Raw genomic sequence first — 19,936 nt, 5'->3', positions numbered from 1 at the left:
CAAAAGTAAGATGTTTACTAAATTGTGTGGGATGCATATATCCTCTGTATGTAAAGTTTTGCTAGATCACCATTCACAAGCATAGTTGTTAAAGTTGTGGGTTATACTTTTTATTGAAATCCGATGAAGAGGGAACTAAATTTCATAGCGTGAAGTGGTATATGGAATCACCTGAGGAGCAAATATGTAAGCTAAAGTCCCAAAAACAGCGCCTCCAAGAATAAAACCAGCAAAGAAATCGCCACCTCCTCCTCTATTACCATCACTGCAGATAATTAAAATAAAGAAGAAACCTATTAGTAGAGAGCAGTGTTTTAATATTTTACAAAGAAAATCATTTGCAAGTTTTTTTGTTATTTTATTTTTTTGCATTATTTAATATTTTACAAAGTAGTAGAGAGCAGTGTAACATGTTGTGTGTTGCAATAACATTAAGCAAATGCAATAGCATAGTCAATAATAAGGGAAACCATTACTAATAGTCATAATCTGAAATGAAGGCAAATAGCCATTTGACTGTTTTTCGCCCTTTTGGTTAAGAAACGGAAACAATTTTCTTCAACCAACCATAAAAAAGCAACATGCTTCTTCTTTTTTTTTTTTTTGTTCCTAAAAAAAATCCATACTATAAAGGCCTCACCCTCAAAGCATAAATAATATATATATATATATATATATTTTTTTTTTTTTGCAATTTTAGAGCCAGTTTAATTCCTTATTATTCTGCAGTGTGGCATCATATATTATTCATCCGTGTTTCTTATCCCCAAAAACGACAACAGCAAGCTTTCATAGCATAGAAAATTATGTCGTTTAACCAGAATGACTTACCGGTATTCTGCACGAACTGAGAAAGTGCGGGTGGTTTTCAATTGACTCGATTTCCTTTGAATTGCGAGCTTTGGGGTTTTCACCAATGCATTCGACTTGCCTGAACAAAGCTCACGCCTTTTCAGCTGAGATCCGCCTATACACACACACACAAACACATATATACATATTTAAATAAGTAAATATCAAATCAAAACAGTATTGAAATTAAGAAATTTATCATAGAATAATACAACAATCCTGTTTTCCAAATCCTAAATTGAGAGTAAGAACAACCTCGTCCTTTTCCATATTGTTATTAATTTTCTTCAATTGCAAAACCTACAAATTCAAATTGGCATGCGTAAAGTTTCTCTAATGAATTCTATGATCTGGTGTCGAATCACGAGCTTCTCAGGAAGAAATGAAAAAATAATGAGCAAAAGGAAATTTAAATAAACAATGAAAGAGCGAGAGGAAGAAGTTTACCAGAGAAGGACAAAGGAGGAGCAAAGCAGGTCGCCATTAGAATGGAATGGTTGACGAAGCAATTTACCAGAAGAAGGAGATCTAAAATGAGAGACGAAGACGAGAAGGGAAACTGGAGCAATTTACGAAGTAGAAACAAACAAAAGAGACCCATTTATTACTTTTTCTTAAAAATATTTTTAGTCCCTAAACTATAAGTTAAATATCATTTTGCTCCATATCTTTTAAAATATCTCAGGATGAGTCCTTAAAAAATATCTCAGTATGAGTCCTTAATATATCAAATTGTTTCAAACTAATCTTTTCGTCCTTACAACTGTTAAAAATCTCAACAGAAAAGACATTAGTTACGTTCTAGAAAGTTGTTTCCGTTAAAGATTACAAAATTAAATCTCACTAAATTACATATAATGCTCACGCTCTAAGGAATATTTTGAGACAATTTAATAAATTGAAAACTCATTATAGGACATTTTAAAAATCAGGGACAAAAATGAAATTTAATGTACAGTTTAACCTAGTCTTAATCATGATTTTGATATTTTTTAAGTACTTGATAAGTTTGCTGATACTGTGCTTTTAAGTTAAATTATACAATATGGTATGATACATAATTCATTTCATATTGAATAATAATATGTATTGTATTGATTCTAGACGTTGTATTTAAATTCTATGGTGTACGAATATTAAAAAACACTGCAATATTTTGAAATAATATAGTACGAATACTATTACGATAAAAGAAAAGAAAAAAAAAATATATATTAGATCAAAATCTCACGGTCAAGAAGATGTTTGTCCCTTTAATTAGTATAAGATTGGAGAGTGTTAATGAATTTTTTGAGTTACAATGAGACCCACCTTCTTATTCGAAAAAAATGGTCATGAAACCCAACAAATCATGATATGAAGCTCTAACCCAATAACAATAGTTCCATCCTCTAATAGAATGTGTAATCATTAGTAGCTTGGAGATTATTTTTCATTAGCGAAAGGATGATGATAGTTGTAGTGATAGAAGAAGGTGCAGAAAATTTTAATGAGAATTTAAAAAAAAAAAAAAGAATTTAATTGGTGTTTGAAAAAAAAAAAAAAAAAGAAAAGGTTGAAGAGTACAGAAGAGAAAATAGTTGATAAATAGGGGCCAAATCTCATACGCTATATCAATAATAAACCATTATTTTTCACCACTAATTATCAAGTTAAAGAGGCATTTTTACTTGCTCTATCAGTGGAGTAAAAATGTCTGTCCCACCATAAATATTTTCGCTTTATCAGATGATTATTACTGTCTAATCATCTTTAAATTCCCAATCAAAATTACGAAGCAATAGCTAAATTTGAACAATCTGACAAAATTCGTATATTTTAGATATTGTTTACACCACTTAGTCCTAACATTTTTCAAATTGCATATCAATCATTCACATCCTTCAGTTTCATTTAGTTAGTAAAGAAAATAAGTGCAATGCTTCACTTTCATTTAATTTAAGTACTGCAGAACTTCACGAACTTCATGATAGTTTTCTTTATTGAAATTGAACATAATTGGAATTGACAAGAAAGAAAAAAACAGATAAGAAGAATTCGAGGTTGCTCTGCCTTCTAGACTCAAACTCAACTCTCAAATACAATACCCTTTCTTCTCTGTACGAGCTCTCCTATATAGCCATTTATCACTCATGGTATTCTCCATGCATAACCAATTCCTAACAGAAGGCCTGACCCCAGCGCGAAGCCCAATAGAAATGCCGGGTCAGCCACTATCCCCACTTACAACGTCTCCTCATGAGAATTAGATATTCCCCCCCACTTCAAGACCAACTTTGTCCCCAAGGTTGAAGTTGGGAAATTGGGTTTGAATGGTGAAAACGGGCTCTCATGTGGCATCCCAGCTCGGCAGACTTTCCCATTGAATTAACACCTCGGGTACCTGTTTGCCACCCACCGATCGAGCTCGGGAATCCAGTACGGCCGACAGTTGAACCACCAATTCCAACTCGTCCGACAAGTTAGGGGGGAACGGTTGGTCAGATACCGCAAGCCCCCGATACGGCTTCAGTTGAGAAACGTGAAAGACATGATGGATCTTCGTTGTTGGAGGAAGCTTAAGGCGATAAGCAACGGGGCCAATCTGATCCACAACTTCAAATGGGCCATAGTAATGTGGACTAAGTTTCTCATTAGCTCTACGGGCTAAGGACTTCATGAAGTAAGGGCGTAACTGTAACAACACCTGATCTCCAATGGTGAAAGTGACGTCCCGGCGATGAAGATCTGTAAATTTCTTCATCCGCTGCCGTGCCAACATGAGGTGTTCCTTCAAAAGGTCAAGCGTCTGATTCCGCATCCGCAGCTGTTCCTCGACCCATTGCACTACTGCGGAGCCCTCCTAGTAGCGGTGCAAGGTAGGCAGATGCCTTCCATAAACTATGAAGAACGGGGTGTACTTCGTTGAGGAACTATAATTGGTATTAAACTAATATTCGGCCCAGGGTAGAAAAGCCTGTCATTGCCAGGGTTTGTCATTAGCGAAGTACCGTAAGTATGTCTCAAGGCAGCGATTAGTGACTTCCGTTTGTCCATCAGATTGCGGGTGATAAGCGGAACTAGTAGGCAATTTGGTGCCCTGCAGCTTGAATATTTCCATCCAGAAAAGGCTCATGAACAGCGGGTCGCGGTCACTCACAATAGACTTGGGCACTTCATGTAGGCGGATGATTTCCTTGACGAAAATCTTGGCAACCTGTTTGACGGTGAATGGGTGGGCAAGGGAGCAGAAGTGAGCATACTTGGACAAACGATCCACCACGACAAGGATGGTGTCAGTCCCCTTAGACTTTGGCAAGCCACTAATAAAATTCATGAAGATGTCTTCCCAGACACGTTGTGACACCGGCATGGGAGTTAGCAGTCATGCTGGAGAGAGAGCGTCAGTTTTGCATTGCTGGCACGTGTCACAGCGTGCCACATACTCCCGAATTACCTTTTGCATGCCCTTCCAAAAAACTACCGTTGCCAAACGCTTGTAGGTGCGAAGAAAGACGGAATGTCCACCAATGACCGAGTTATGGAACTCGTGAAGGAGGCTCAGCACCCACGGAGATTAAGCCTGAATAACTAAATGAGTTTTAAACAGGAGCAACCCGTTTTGGATGCTGTAGCCAGGAACCGACCCTGCATCAGCTTGTATGTTGGGCATCACTGCTGCACAGTGGGAATCCCCGGATTGTTCCTGGCGAAGGGCGTCAAGGTCAAGTTGCTGGGGAATAGAACTTGCGGTGAAGGTGGCGACGTCATGCTCTTCTCTCCGGGACAAAGCATCAGCCACTCGATTGGCAGCTCCGGGCTTGTATTGGATCTCAAAGTCATATCTGAAGAGTTTGGTTACCAACTGGAGTTGATCGGGTGCCAACACTCGCTGGTCCATGAGGTGACGGAGGCTCTGCTGGTCGGTGTGGATGACAAAATGGCATCCTAGGAGGTAGTGCCGCCACTTTTGAACTGTGAGAATAATGGCCAGCAGTTCCTTCTCATAAACAGACTTCCAACGTGCAGCCAGAGAAAGTCCCATGCTAAAATAGGCCAGAGGCATCAGTTTTTGGAGGCATTAGTTTCTAAGACAAAAGCTTTCCCAAATCGGGCAAGGCAAGAACTAGAAGTTATGCCATCAAAACCTTCAGTTTTTGAAATGCATCATCGGCTAGTTGGGACCACCGCTATGCTCATTTCTTAAGTAAGTCAGTCAAGGGTCGAGTGAGCACACCGTATCCTTCCACAAATCAACGGTAATAGTCGGTCAAGCCGAGAAATCCCCGGAGCTCCCTTACCAATCGTGGGGTGGGCCAGGAAGTGATGGCTTGCACTTTCGAAGGGTCAACAGCAATCCCCTCATTTGAAATGATGTGGCCGAGGTAGTCCACCAGCTCACCGCCAAAGATACATTTCTTTTGATTGGCATACAACTATTCCTGGTGCAACGTCTGCAGGACCAACTCCAAGTGCCGAATATGCTCTGCCCTCGATCGGCTGTAAATTAAAATATCGTCAAAGAAAACTAACACAAATTTACACAGAAAAGGTAAGAATACCGTGTTCATTAAGGATTGAAAGGTGGCGGGGGCGTTAATGAGCCCGAAGGGCATGAAGAGGAACTTGTAGTGCCCTTCATGGGTTCGAAAAGCTGTTTTCTCCACGTCTTCCTCCCGCACACGAATTTGGTGGTACCCCGAACGGAGGTCAAGCTTGGAAAATATACTGGCCCCCTGTAGTTCATCTATCAACTCATCAATTATAAGGATGGGAAACTTATCCGAGATCGTTAACTGGTTTACCGCTTGATAATCCACGCAAAACCGCCAACTGCCATCCTTCTTTTTGACTAGCAAAACAAGGCTTGGAAACGAGCTGGTACTCGGTCGGATTATTCCTGAAGCTAACATCTCACCGACTAGACGCTCTATCTCTGCCTTCTGGATATGGGAGAATCTATAGGGCCTGATGTTAGGAGGAGAAACCCCTTCTCGTAAAATGATATGATGTTCACGAGTGCGGAGCGGAGGAAGTCCCTCAGCCAGTTTAAAAACTAACTTGAATTGGTACAAAAGTTCAGCTAACTCATGTCGTGTCACGGCAGCCAAGGGGCCATGTTCCTCGGTAGCTGCCACCCCAATCTCGAGTAACACCCCGGAATGCTCGCACAGTAAAGAACGAAAAATAGAGCATACACTAACCTTAGTACAACATAACGCGGGATCACCCTGCACGCATACCCATTGATTTCCTGCCAAGAACTTCAGTGTGAAACAAGTCCAGTCGGCTCGTAACTGCCCTAACGTTTTGAGCCACGTAACTCTAAGCACCAAATCCACGTTTCCCAACTCGAAAGGGAAAAAATTTTCAATCACTCGGTGCCCCTAGATCAGCACATGCACCGACCGGCATACCCCTTCTTGTTTCAAGATCATCCCATTTCCTACCTGAATCTTGTGTCGGACAGTCAAGTCTCAGGATAAGCTCAATTTGTTCACCAATGCAGAAGAGATAAAGATGTGGGACGCTCCGCTGTCGACGAGGATGATGACCTCCCTCTCGTTAATCGTTCTTTTGACCTTCAACGTCTTTGCCAAAGAGCAACCGTTGAAGGAGTTGAGTGACAGAGCCGTCGAGCTCCCAGGGTCGTGCATCCCCTCATCCGTGGCCGTCTCCTCTTTACACTCATCCTCCGAATCTTCGTTTGCCAACATCAACACCTGCAATGATCGATTCTTGCAGCGGTGCCCCGGGCTATACTTCTCGTCACACCTGAAACAAAGTCCGCGAGCTTTGCGCTGCTGTACTTCGTCAAAGGTCAAATGTTAGAATCCGGACTCACCGCTGGTAGGGGGCTTAGATTTTGAGGTCGCTGCTATGAGCCCCTTCTAATGGCCATTGGGGTCTCGACCTAATTGGGATTGAAGGGAGCTGTCTCTTACATCGGGAGTGTTAAATTGGGGGTAAAGGCTTGTGCCGGGTCGACCTGAATACTCGGGTCTGGAGACCCGCCCCACCTTGTTCTTCCTGACTCGGTCCACACCCTCCAAACGGTCCTCTACCTGTTGGGCCAAGTCCATTGACTCTAACAAGTTAACGGGCCGATGCATCTTTACCTCAGCCAGTGTGTCTTCCCGTAGCCCATTCAGAAAGGCCCTTTGGAAATGGGCTCGGGCACGCCTCTCATGGAGGCAGCTAGTGCCTCAAAGGTGTCTCGGTAGTCTGCCACTCCTCTGGTCTGTCTGAGTGCCATCAACCTCTCCGTCAAGTCTCCTTCCCGAGCGCGGCTAAAACGTTGGATGATGGTCGTCCGGAGTTCTCTCGAACTGGCAAAAGGGTCCTGAGCATCAACCCACTAGAACCACCCTAGAGCCCTTCCTTCCATGCAAACGGAGGCCGCCAAGATCCGTTCCTTGTCCTCTATGTCGTTCACGGTGAAGTAGCGCTCGGCTCTGAACACCCAGCCATACGGATCTTCACCATGGAAGACTGGGAGCTCCAGTTTCTTCCCACGAAAATCTCCGTGTCCCCTTTGTCGTCCCAGTGAGACTTGGCGCTGTACTCTCACTCCTTCCCCTTGTCAGACCAGTGAGCCTTCTCGAGGAACCGCCCGTCCCCTTGCCGGTTCCCTCTCTGGATGCAGCCTATCAAAAAGCCGAGCCTGCCTCTGCAACATCTCCTCAATTCTTAGCACCGATCCTTGCATCTCTCCAACTCTGGTGTCTAGCCGAGTAACATCTTCTTGCAGCTGGGGAACTCGGTTAGCTATGGCTCCTACTATCTAAAGCGTGTCGTGTACATCTTCTATCCGTTGCTCCACCATGGCTACTCGATTTGCAACGCGCGGATCATGGTGAGTAGTGGCCATGGGATCAGTGGCTCTGATACCAGTGATAGAACCCCATGAACTTCTGGGTAGTTTTCTTTATGGAAATTGAACATAATTAGAATTGACAAGAAAGAAAAATACATATAGGAGGAATTTGAGGTTCCTCTGCCTCCCAGACTCAAACTCAGATCTCAAATACAATACCCTCCCTTCTCTCTATGAGCTCTCCTGTATAGCCATTTATCACTCATGGTATTCTTCATACATAACTAAATCCTAACAGAAGGCTTGACCCCAGCGCGAAACCCAATAAAAATGCCACGTCAACCACTACCCCCACTTACAACATCTCCTCCTGAGAATTAGATATTCCCCCTTTGCTCCTCCTAGAGTACACGAATTTGATGGGAGGGACTCGGGCTCTAACAAGTATGGTACAATATTAAGTGCAAAGTAAATAAAAAACTTGAATCAATACTTAAAGGGAAAATGTGAATTGCAATATCTCATTCGTTGGCTGTTTTTAATTATTCAAGGGACAACGGTAAAAATCAGTGAAGGGAAATTATAAAAAGGCATGGAAAGCCAGCACTTACTAGTGAAACAAACGAAACAAGATTTAAAACAAAATGTGAGTGCCCTCCTTTGGAAATTATGCCGGCTTTCATTCTCTTTATATACAAACAGTCGTGACAATGCACTCCCAAAAAAAAAAAAAAACCTACGATTATAAAAAGAAAAAAGAAAGAAGAAACAAAAAGTAGATGTAAAGAAAAATTATTAGTAAATTTTGTATGGGATATGAACAGATGGAAACTGGGACCTCCTATAAACGCCCAAGACAAAGGTCATCATGTGAAGCATGGCAATGTACATAATAAAGCAAAGCACGAGTTTTTAAGTTTGGTCCTCCCTATATTTGTCTGACAAGCTCCCAAAAAGGAGGAGTGACGTATTCACACGGTGCCTTTCTGGCCGGAGCTGCTCCGATTTCAAAGCAGGTTTAACGGGTTCATCGTTTCCCGGGAATGGCGGGAACGAAAGTGAGAGTGAAAGGGAAGCGGAATCATCATCATCATCCTGTTTATCATCTACTGCTTTATCTAGAGGCTTCTCCTGGTTATTTTTCTTGTCCGCTAACCCAACAAGGAAAGGCAGGATTCCCTTACTTTGTTGTTTCTTAGTCTCTGCCCCTAAGGCAAGTTCCAGATTTGGAGACCCATCAAGAAGCCGGTCGTCATCTACTCCTCCAGCAGGCAAGGTTTTCCACGGTGGTGTAGAGCTAATGTTACCTTGACGAGAATCAACAGGAAAGAAGCGCCTTTCGGCGGTGGTTCCTAAGTCCTCTAGAATAACTTTCTCTTCGCACGCTTTGAAACATATCTTCTCCTCAACCGTCAAGCACGGACTCACATCCGTTTGTTTCGGTTCAATGCCACCAAGAGAAGTTCTACAATTGTAGCTGCTACCTCCATACATGTCACCCTGACCAATCTTCTGCTTCTTTCCAACATTTTGTCCATCTACTACCATATTATTAAGTCCATTCCATGGAATGTTCCGAGCTATCACATTTGAGGCTGGAGAGTCTCCATTCGAAAGTGCTATGTGGGGTCGTTTCCTCTCGGTAGACTGACAACGCTCAATCCCTCCGGGGTTCAAATCCCTCTCATGTTTATATTGATCCCTGCTTTTGTCATTTTCATCCGAAGCCCTATTATCTCTGAAACTTTCAGTGAAACTTTCAGTGACACTTTCAGTGACACCGACTCGTGCATCAATAATTTTCTCTTCAGAAACTATTCCTCTGACATCCAAATCTTCACTGGAATATGGAAGAACCTTCAAGGACGAAAGATCTTTCCTACCTATAGAGGTATCGTAATGCAATTGCCTCTTCTCACCTATATCGCTGTTTGCTCCAGCAGATTCTGAAGATGAATTCAGCTCTGCAGGCAGCCCGTGCACTGGGGGACTCTTTTCTTGCTGCAGAAAGAAACACAAACACACAATCAATACTAGATTTCATAGCCAAGAAAAATAGGGCAAAATTAGGGGGCAAAAACCACTCATTTGTGCGCAAACATTAACCCTGACTTCATACGTCTACATATGGTTCATACTTGTACATATATCAATGGTGTTAATAAATAAAATAAATAAAACAAGAATTACATTTTTTTTTCAGCCAACAAAAAAAATCAATTAGCTTTACCCTGTAAGTTCATGTTTTAATTCAGCGAGCTACAGACTACCAGAAAACCCATAACTAACCGAGGTTAGAATGGTTTAAGAAGCTTCATTAACCCCTAAGCTCAATGACTGTGGGTCAAGAATGTGACTATGGAAATCAAGTGTGTGGGGATTGACATTTGACAGTACATTATAACGTCGTGGGAAGGTATAGATCCAAAGGCAAACAACATACAACCTTCTTTCGTACAGAAGGGCGTTCTCCAGTCTATGGTTTAACAGTCTACCAGCAAAAACAACCACCAATTAAATTAGTGTCACATCTGATAACACAGATGTGATAGCACAAATGGAAGTAAATAAACTTCAATCTAATGACGAAAAAATTACTAGTCAATGGCCTAGATCATGGAAAAGATCATTGCCGTCTTTCAACTATGCCAAAAACAATCTACAGCTAGGCTAGGTTGGAACAGAAGGCAAAATCTTCACTCTAATAAAGTTTCACCGTTGAAAACAATATCCTAAGTAAGCCCCATACTTTGAACCCCAACATAAGCAAGTAGTAGAAGAGCAGAAAACATAACATAAGAAGAGAGCACGTGAAGAATATAAAGCACGCATACCTACAATGACATCCGCAAATACCAAACAACACAATTATTTCCTTTTCGTAGGAATAACCAGACATTTTAATTTCATCTCTATCAAGTAGTGTAAATTTGCAATGGCATCAAGGGCAAAAAAAAAAAAAAAAAAAAAAAAAAAAAAAAAAAACGAGATAAAAAATTTTTATTAAAGAAAAAGTGGGGAAAAACAATACAATAGAGGACTCCAAAATCCTCTACATTGGAAGGAAACTTACCAAAGAGGGGCTAGTGCATCTCATCTTTTCAGATAAGCTCATGTCGCTTGTGCATTTGGAGTTGCAACTACTATCATGCCACGCTGAGTTTGCTGTTAAACCAGGACGCAATGATTCAGAAAGTTTTTGGTCATTGCAATCTCCACTTATTCCGTCAAATTTCTGATCATCTGCACTCGGAGCTACAATTGCATTACATGATCTTTCATCATGAGACTCTGTGTCCAAACACTTGGCTGAACACAGGTTTTCCGACGTCATGACAGTATTAGAGGCATTCTTGTCCACAGACGTCATAATGTTACTGGGAATATGCAACTTCTTGAATGAATCAGAACAATGTGTCCTCCTCGCTCTGAACACACCCCATAAGAAGAACAACATATTCCAACCTGTCGATAGCAGCAAACAAGTTTTAGCTAATGAAACAATATCAGAATCACTATTAATTTGCATAAATTGGTTCAGCCATAAGCAAGGCTACACCAGAAAAAAAGTACTACCATTGTTCTATATTGAAGCATAGGAAGCCTAGAAGGACGACTAAAAAGATAGCCTCGTTGTGCAATCTACCCAATAATCTAAGATAAGATATTCCCCAACATAAATGACGAAGAAATAATGTAGTTAATCTCAGTAATTGTGACAATAAGCAAAGTATTAATCTCTGCCTTTGCCTCCAGCAACCGATCTCACTGCCACTACAGTCACAATCACGTAGGCCCAAGATGCATTGATATTTGGAAAGAATGTAACATTACATTAAGTTATGACAAATACGTTTTAACAAATTGAAGCACATTGAGAATTGCATTCTCATACACACATACATGAATATATGCACACAAGTATAGGTCAGAATTATATCAATATATTTTCTATTTTACGAATATTTACAAACATGATACATGCATTTATGCATCCGTATGAATCCATGAGTTGCTATAGTACATTTAAGAGATAACACAACAGAGCCTCGAATGTGTCCTTACGCTGGGAATTCTCTGGAAGCTGATTGGAAGGGAATATAAGAAGTTCAACACCCTCAATATTTCCTTTGAGAGCTAAATCATTCTTGATCATACCATCCAACAAGCTCTTATAATTTCTCTCATAACTGTACCACGTGCAGCAATTAAATTTATAGATCAAAATAAGGAACAATAAGAAATAAACATGAAAAGACGATAAGTTTTTATACCAAGACAAGTAAGGACACGCACATACCTCTCAAGATCTTTAGCAAAGAAGTAAAGAGCGATGTTATCTTCTTTGGCACCACCGTCACAAAACTGTGTGGGCCATGCACTCAAGCGAGGTACTTCGATCAGGGAAAGTTTGTGTGGAAATTTGCACACCACTTCAGGAACTCTTGGTGATGCACAAGTTGATAGATGCGCCTGAATCCCTGCACATAAATCGAAAAAGCTGCCACTTCTATGGACTTCAAAAGTACCCCTGCATGTACACGATAAAAATTATCAGGATTCAGGAAGACATCATCTAAATGCAACATATGGACAGCGAGGAAACAAATTAGTCCACAAGTACAGAGCAAGGAACAAAGGCACTACTAAAAAGCAACAAGGAGAACCCTACCGCCAGATGTATTCGTATTCCGGAATGGCTGACATCTTCAAAAGTTGAGGTGATGTGGCCAAAGCATGATTTATGAGATCTTTCACCACAGGTTTTACAGTGGAAGAAACTAATGCATCTAAGTCCCCCGTTTTTGAAGAAAACTTAGCATTGGTGGTGAATGCAGTATGTTGCATTGTGTTGTTGATGGTTGTATGCATGGAGTCCAAGGTGGATTGCGGCTCTTCATGTGTGACTTCAGAAGGCGAAATAATTTTTGACTTATTTGAAGCTTGGTCTAGGCAAGTTATTTCTGAACTCAAGTCTCTGCTTGATGTGGAAAACTCATCAGACTGATCAAGTGCTCTTTTCTTCCTCTGTATTTCAGGTTTTCTCAGCAAAGCTGCATGAATCGCATCTTTCAATTTACTGCCTCTGTGTGTCTCCTCCCTAGAACCTCTAGCAGCAGATGCATCAATACCAGATGTCTCTGAACTGCTGATCGTGCAAAAGTCAGCAGAGTGGCCGATTTCTTTACATTTTTGACAGAATGTACTTCTAGAACTAGTTGTAACAGTTGGCCTTGAGCGAGAAGAGCACTCCTTCATTTTCTCAGTCTGATGCATTATTTCTTGCCATCGAGTCCCATCTTGCATAGTTCCATCAATATTATTAGATGGTTTCTCGGTAGTGAAAGAATCAGTAGATAAGGCTTCATCTTTAAAGACAGCAGGATTTGACTTATGCTCAATAGCAGTGTTACACATTCCACTAGCCGATGAAACGCCAGCTGCAATATGCAAATACAAATACGAACATCACAAGTCTTCATTTAGGCAAAATTAAAATATAGAAAAGTAGCAATTTAACTCTTAACTATATAAAAACACATAGGTAGAACGGTGAACTTGAAGACAACAAATAGAACTTCACAGCTCCCGCCATCCTCGGAGATCATGTCATACCTGCAGTAATGGGAATTTCGACAGGTTTACGAGATAGGTTCACAGTTGATTTTGATGTGCTAGATTTTCCTTCAGATTGAACCTTTAATTCTCGGTTGTTGCTTACAAACGAACTGGATTCAACACGAGATGTTTGGTCAGCCTTAGGCGTCGAAACAGAAGAACTAGTTGTTGAATTAATTGGGGGGCGATCTAGCCTAGACAAACTTTTCCTCTCAAATGCCATCCGTTCTTTCGCTTGTTTTGATCCTTTTGTATCAATAGCGAGGGCCAACCTAGGCGAAAGCATTTTAACTTTTGAATCGGAGGAACTCGACCGACCTGAGTTTGCAGATTTAAAAGACATGGATTTTCCTATTATTCGCGCAGACTTATCCTTCCTGTCAAGAGATGTATACTCTTTACCTCCGTTTTGCTTTTGAGGAACAACTTCATCTACAAGTTTAACTTTTGGTTTAGAATTTGTGGCGCTAAAGGAATTTGACTTGAACAGTGTTCCTGCACACAGAAAACAATGACAATTATCCCCAAGAGGGAATGAGGAGACGCAACAGGGAAAAAAAAAGTACCCACAGAACAATATAACGAATAAGAGTAACTTGAACCCATCTCCATAAAAGTGACGGAAAGGAGAAGAAATTAACATAATAACAGAGATTTAAAATAAATAAATAAATAAACGAGTACAAACTGCGAAAGGCTATATATCCACCTTTGTTATGAAGCCGAGGACCGGCTACAGGGGAGCGTGCAGTTTCCATCATTTCATTTGTTGATTGGTTGCCTACAGATATTGGCTGTGCTGGCCTTGACCTCTCCTTATCTAAGTTCTTGAATGGTGACTCACGCGATAGTGCAGCCATTCTGATAGGACTGGATGACTTTGGTGATCCTATACTTGTTTCAAGAGACTGCCTTTTTGCAACAGGAGCCGCTTCTATATTTTCTGCGAGTCTCTTGGAGGATAATTGCGTGCTTAAACTGGCTTTACTCGTACTTTTTCCCTCCTTTTCTGAATTTCACATCCAAATTGACATCAGTAAGAGTGTATTCCTCTAAAGAAAAGCATGCTAAATCCACTATTCTGGAATTACCTTGCTTTTGGGTATTGATTTCTTCAGCAAACTTGCATTCCTCGCACATCCAGTTACGTCCAGGAACCTTCCTTAGCATCTTCCGCATGCAATAGCTAATAATAGCAAGGAATGATAATGTTTAAAAGCTCATCTTCAAAAGGAATTATCGTGGAAAACAAGTGACTAATAAAAACTGCCAACAAAAGATATGGATGAAAGACGGTTTAGTTTAAACTTACGTATGTTCTGCACCGTCACTGCACCTGCTACATGTAGCAAGCATATCCTCACGACCAGCATCCCCACAAATATCACACACTTTAACCTGCCTCATGAAAGGAAACCAGTATAATTAGTTTGAAACTACTCTATGAAACCCATATAAAAATCAATATAATGGTGGAACTACTCTATGAAACCCATATTATGGAGTGGACCAAACCAAACCAGTGAGACACGCCAATCAAACAATTTTCCTCTATCAACTTGTAGAATCACAAGTTCACAGTTCATACTCCATGTGTTGTTCTCACACGAACTGTATCATATACGTGCCTCTACTGAACGTGTATTCAAGAAAATCATGACTTGTTAAAAATTTTCAGGCTGGAACCTATCGAGACACTTAGAAGACAAAATATATAGAAAACACTCATGCACACGCATACCCACACAACATCAACAACAAGAACAAAAGTGCAACGAAAATAAACAAAAAAGAAAATTGAGCTGAAAAAGAAATGCAATTGCGATATCTTCATAAAATAGTAAAGCGCCACTACTTACATCATGTTCCACAATGTCTGATTCATCACTTTCATCCCCAGACATGGATTGCGAAGGAGGTTCTCGTACGTCAAACTTACTTGACTTCTCGTCTTGCTCAGCTTGACCAAAACATTTCGGAGTGCCACCAGTTGATCCCTGACCATCATTATTGACCTCTGCTTCTAGCTTTGGTGAAAATTTCATGGGCACATCAGAAGTACACGCAATAGATTTCTGGCAAGAAGCACCATCAACAGCTGCCACTTCTTTTGACGAGGCACCAATTTGTTCAGGAGAGCTTTCAAACAGTTTTTCCTGAATATAAAAAAGACCAATCCTCTTCAAAGTCAGTAAAACTTGCATTAAAAGAGCAAATTTACCACTTTAAGGATGTAGGTATGAACTTTGCACCTTAGGTGAGCTACTACTAGCATCTGCATCCTTTGAAGGCATATCACGTGCTATTGATTCATGTCCTTTTCTGGACTCTTCTGGACCTAAACTGCTAACTGAAGCTGAACTACATGACATATTTGTTCTGTCTATATTCCTGCTACTATTGCCGACTGCAACATTCGCATCATTGGCTCTACTAACACATGAAATGTCATCATCATGGACTTCTAAAACTTTGGAATCCTCGTGCTTATTAGGGGAACCTCCTTGATACAAATTACAGAGTGGTTTAGGGGAAGGTCCAACCTCTCCCGTAGTTCCACCAGACGACAAGGGTAGCAGCTGCATATCTAAAGCATCATTAGAAGATCTTAAGGAAGCTTTGCTATCTGCATTTTCAGATAGAGAATCATGATTGGAACTAACACTCATTATGTTACTTGTTTCACTGGCTGTATTCTGTAAACTTTCGCGTCGCTTGCTCTTAAAAGAAGACGAAGTATCACGGGCCCCATTGACAGAGTATTGACTAGCTGCATTTACCCGACAAGTTTCATCAGAAAATTCATCAGTCTTTGATGCCATGAGATCGTGGTTAAGATGCATACACGATGAACAGGGAGCAGCGCACACGTTACAACAAGCCCCAGATTCGCCTCTCATACGAACTTTATGATTCATGTAATATTTACTAAATTTGTTTTCAGATCGAGATGACACCTAACAAACCCAAAAGTACAAATTAAGAATTGAATGAATTTAAAAAAATTAAAAAGAATTAAAAAGAATAATGAACAATTGTAAAAGATAAGCACGCAAATCAATCAAACTTAGCAAGTAGCAAGTACATATGTGCCAAGGGGGGAAAAAAGGTAAAAGAATACATCTCCCACCACTGCCATATAGCAAGCTAGAAGTCTAGTCATCGCTTGCATAGTACCTACTACCTTAAGGCTGTATTTGGTACGATAGAGAATTCCGTCTTTCGATCTTTCCAACTTTGGAAAGATGAAAGTTAGAGTTGTTTGAGGAGGATTACAAAGCCCTAACTTAATCACTCCCCTCCTAAATGGTCTCCTACAAATTAGACATGAGTCTTAAAATCCAATCGACTAATGCTCTCATCCCTATTTTACTCCTCGCCGTTTGACATGGAATTTATCAGATAACTAGAAGAAATTCCATTTCCTATATCCCATCCCACGTACCATAATAAAAAAGCATAAGCCCTGGGAAATCAATGAAGAAGAAAAAGAATAGAATACGAACATGGAAGAAGAGTGTAAATTACCGTGTTAGGTTATCTCACCGTGTTGTTGTGAGAATGATGATCATCATGATCAGTGTCGTCGAATGGACCTTGCATGCTATAACTCCCTCTCAGGACTGGTGTGATCTAAAACGTTTGCACATCAAAATTCAGACATTAATCACAGACAGTTCCATTATTCATCAATTCTAAACCATTTTTATTTTATTAATATGCTTATGCTTAGCATCATAGTACCTAAACCCAGAAATAATCAGATCAAAATTTTTAATTTAATTTAATCAAGGAAAAGAAGAAGCCCTAATTAATTTGCAGGCACCAAGAGATGAAGGTGAAATAGTACGAGTACGATATAATTAAAAGAAAAAGAAAGAGGTACATCGGAGGGAGCAATGAAAGGTAAAAGGGGGAAAAACCCTAAAAAAAAAAAAAAAAAAAAATCAATTACATGCCTTCGGTTCCATAAGCATCTGAGTGGCTTCGTAGAGGTTGTGGAGAAGTCGTTCCTTGCGCTTGGGTATCATCGCGATCAGAAACCCTAAATTAATTGAATACAATAAATACCAATAGAATCTATTCTCAATTAGAGAAAGCGAGAGACAAAGAAGAAGACAACCACACGACCGTCTCTATGTGATACACCACAGAGGATCATTATCATCTCCCATTACAAACCAATCCCATACAAACAAATTAATTAATTCCTTTCCATCTGTAAGTACAGATATATCAATAGAAAAGAAAAGGAAAATGGAGAAGATTGAACAACAATAGTAAATATTAGCAATACGATACCTCTTAGAAAAAAAACTGTTTGTTTGTTTGTTTGTTTGTTTTGTCACAGAGTGGTTGTGTGTGTGTTTGTGATCTGAGACTGAGATTGAGACAAACTATTTGCAATCAAATCCAATTCATCCATACCCAGAGCTTTGCCTTCTCCTCCTCTTCGATTAATATGTATTAGAATTAATATCCTAAACTCCTAAATTTTATAAATAAAAATAAAAGGTCTAGATTGTCCTAACATAACAGCGAGAAAAAAGGAAATGGAGTAAATGAGTAAAATTTTGTAGATTTGGGGATATTAAAAAACTTTATTCTAAAATTATTCTAATTTATGTGGAATTTTTTTTTCCCTTTCAAACCCAAAGGGGCTGCTTTTATTTTTAAATTATTTTTATTTTGTTTTATTTCTTAAGGTTGTCGCGAAAGCTGCGCGGAGGGGGTTGCAATGCACACGAGGCACAGGCGGAGGCTGAGAGCCGATCACACGTGCGAGTCGGCCACCACATGCTATGAACAGGCGTGGGCCATGGCGCGGCCCAGGTTGCTCTAGCCCATTAAGACCCATGGTTGAGGGCCCATGATCCATAATTTATAATTGAAAACGAGAAACAACGCGCGCGTGGACAGTGTGCGGTGTGCCTCACCCTCACATTTCACATTTAACAAATCAACAATATAATGTTACAAAATTCCCTCTCAGTATCACCAAAATTTCTTAGGTCCTTCCCACGCAAATATATTATATTCAAATACTAATTGCAATTTATTTTGTTTTGTGTTCCTGGGACGTTTGTCCCTTTCTTTCTATTTCAAAAAATGAATCTCGTTTTTTTTTTATCACTTTATTATATTTATAATTTGAATTCTATTTTTGTTGATGAATTTCTGATAGAATTATTATTATTATTATTATTATATAATATATTATATAATTATGATATAAAATATAATAATGTTATTATAATGATTAATATTATTATATTATATATAAATAATACATTATGTAGTCGTGTGTAATACACTATAATATATAATAATATTAGAATTAAAATATTATAATAGATAAAATGCTAGCATCACTCTTTTTGTCACTCTCTATATTCACTATTTGATATATAGACTCACTAAAATGATATATTATTATTAAAACAGAAAATGAAATAGCGGAATCTACGTGTCAAACAGTGAAAACTGACTTAAAAAGGAAAAGAAAAATATTTTTTAAAAAAAGTACTACAAGAAAAAGAAAAGTGTGATAATGAGAAAAGGAAATTATAATTAAGAAAATAAAAATAAAAACTAAAATTAAATTCAATTTCTCTTATAAAAGAGAAAAAATAGAAAAATAAAAAATAAAAAACAAGAAAGGAGAAAGGGGGGGAGAAGCACGTGCAGCGTCACCAGGTAGCATTGAAGAACACAGGTATATACGTATAGAGAGAGAGAGAGAGAGAGAGAGAAAAAAAAAGAGAGAGAGAGAGAGAGAAAAAGACGTTATAGTTTGGTTGCTCCAATCCAACCCAGAGAGAGGAGAAATGACAGATGAGAAAGAAGAGAGAGAGAAGGGTCAAAAAGGAAGGAAATGATCAACCATACAAGGGAAAAATGTGGAAATCCAAAAGGAAAAATATCACGAAAATTGAGCAGAAAAGGAGAGTTTGTAATTGAATTGGCAAATTGGGAGGGAGAAAAGGATGAGAACAAAACGCCCCAACTAACCACTTTTGTTTCTCTCTCTCACTCTCTTACTCTTGTCTGTCTAAGCCAGTTTCTCTCTCTCTCTCTCATAGTGATATTGGCTTCGCTGGAGAAGATGAACGTCTTCTTCTCCTCAGTCGCACACACGTATGTGGCTATATATTGCATCCAGACACACACACATGCAAATAAGATTCTCTTTCTCTTCTTTCATTTCTCAAATGACCGTTTCTCTTCTCTAATTCTCTTCTCTTTGCTTTTGAGCTTTTTTTTTTTTTCCATTTCATTAACTTCTTTCTTATAAGAGAGAGAGAGAGAGAGAGAGCAAACACAAAGAAAGAAGAAAGAGCTTTTTAGAATTTTTATCCTCTCCTCCCTCGAGGTTAATTCAGGTATTCACTCTGACTCTGCTGCTTTTTATCTCATTCTTGTTTTTTCACTATCGTGTTTTTCTTTTCCTTTAACCTTGTTTTGCTCTTTCATTTTTCTTTTTGGGCGTGAATTCTATGGGCTTGTTTGTTTGCGTTTTCGTTTTCGTTTTTCATGATTTTCAAAATAAAAAAATGAAAACGGGTGTTAAAAACGTGTTTGGTGCAATTTTTTTTAAAAAACAAAACCAAAAACGTTTTTGTCTTTTTGTGAAAATCAGAAAACGAAAAAAAGGTGTTTTCATTTTCT

At 39.5% G+C, this 19,936-nt stretch overlaps 2 protein-coding genes across 9 annotated transcripts in view; both read right to left on the bottom strand.

Annotated features, from left to right (window-relative positions):
* LOC112091421 overlaps nt 1-1,432 on the bottom strand; it is a 5,868-nt gene extending 4,436 nt beyond the window's left edge. Inside the window, exons 1-3 of the mRNA XM_024165066.1 lie at nt 1,300-1,432; nt 832-967; nt 137-265 (exon numbers count right to left, since the gene is read on the bottom strand). Coding sequence (XP_024020834.1) covers nt 137-265; nt 832-967; nt 1,300-1,336 — 302 coding nt within the window. The 5' untranslated portion in view covers nt 1,337-1,432. The remainder of the gene's footprint in view (nt 1-136; nt 266-831; nt 968-1,299) is intronic.
* Nucleotides 1,433-8,430: 6,998 nt separating this feature from the next.
* Nucleotides 8,431-17,838, bottom strand: LOC21402590. 8 transcript variants are annotated; one of them, XM_024165015.1, is made up of 15 exons: nt 17,570-17,838; nt 17,227-17,312; nt 16,814-16,900; nt 15,931-16,224; nt 15,520-15,846; nt 15,127-15,423; nt 14,580-14,665; nt 14,359-14,453; nt 13,977-14,276; nt 13,265-13,762; nt 12,321-13,089; nt 11,949-12,179; nt 11,714-11,838; nt 10,722-11,113; nt 8,431-9,649 (listed from the first exon to the last, which is right to left on the bottom strand). In XM_024165015.1, exons 2-15 carry the CDS (start codon nt 17,296-17,298, stop codon nt 8,561-8,563), a joined length of 4,662 nt encoding a protein of 1,553 aa, XP_024020783.1. In that variant the 5' UTR covers nt 17,299-17,312; nt 17,570-17,838; the 3' UTR covers nt 8,431-8,560. The 8 variants fall into 8 exon arrangements, with proteins under 8 accessions (XP_024020783.1, XP_024020778.1, XP_024020767.1 ...); XM_024165010.1 differs by having other exon boundaries at nt 15,520-16,037; nt 16,113-16,224; XM_024164999.1 differs by having other exon boundaries at nt 15,520-16,224.
* Nucleotides 17,839-19,936: the final 2,098 nt, after the last annotated feature.

This window comes from Morus notabilis, unplaced genomic scaffold, assembly GCF_000414095.1.
Source record: "Morus notabilis unplaced genomic scaffold, ASM41409v2 Scaffold201, whole genome shotgun sequence".
NCBI lineage: Eukaryota > Viridiplantae > Streptophyta > Magnoliopsida > Rosales > Moraceae > Morus > Morus notabilis.
Note: the sequence above shows the minus strand (reverse complement) of the source record. Positions and strands in the feature narration are given on the sequence as shown.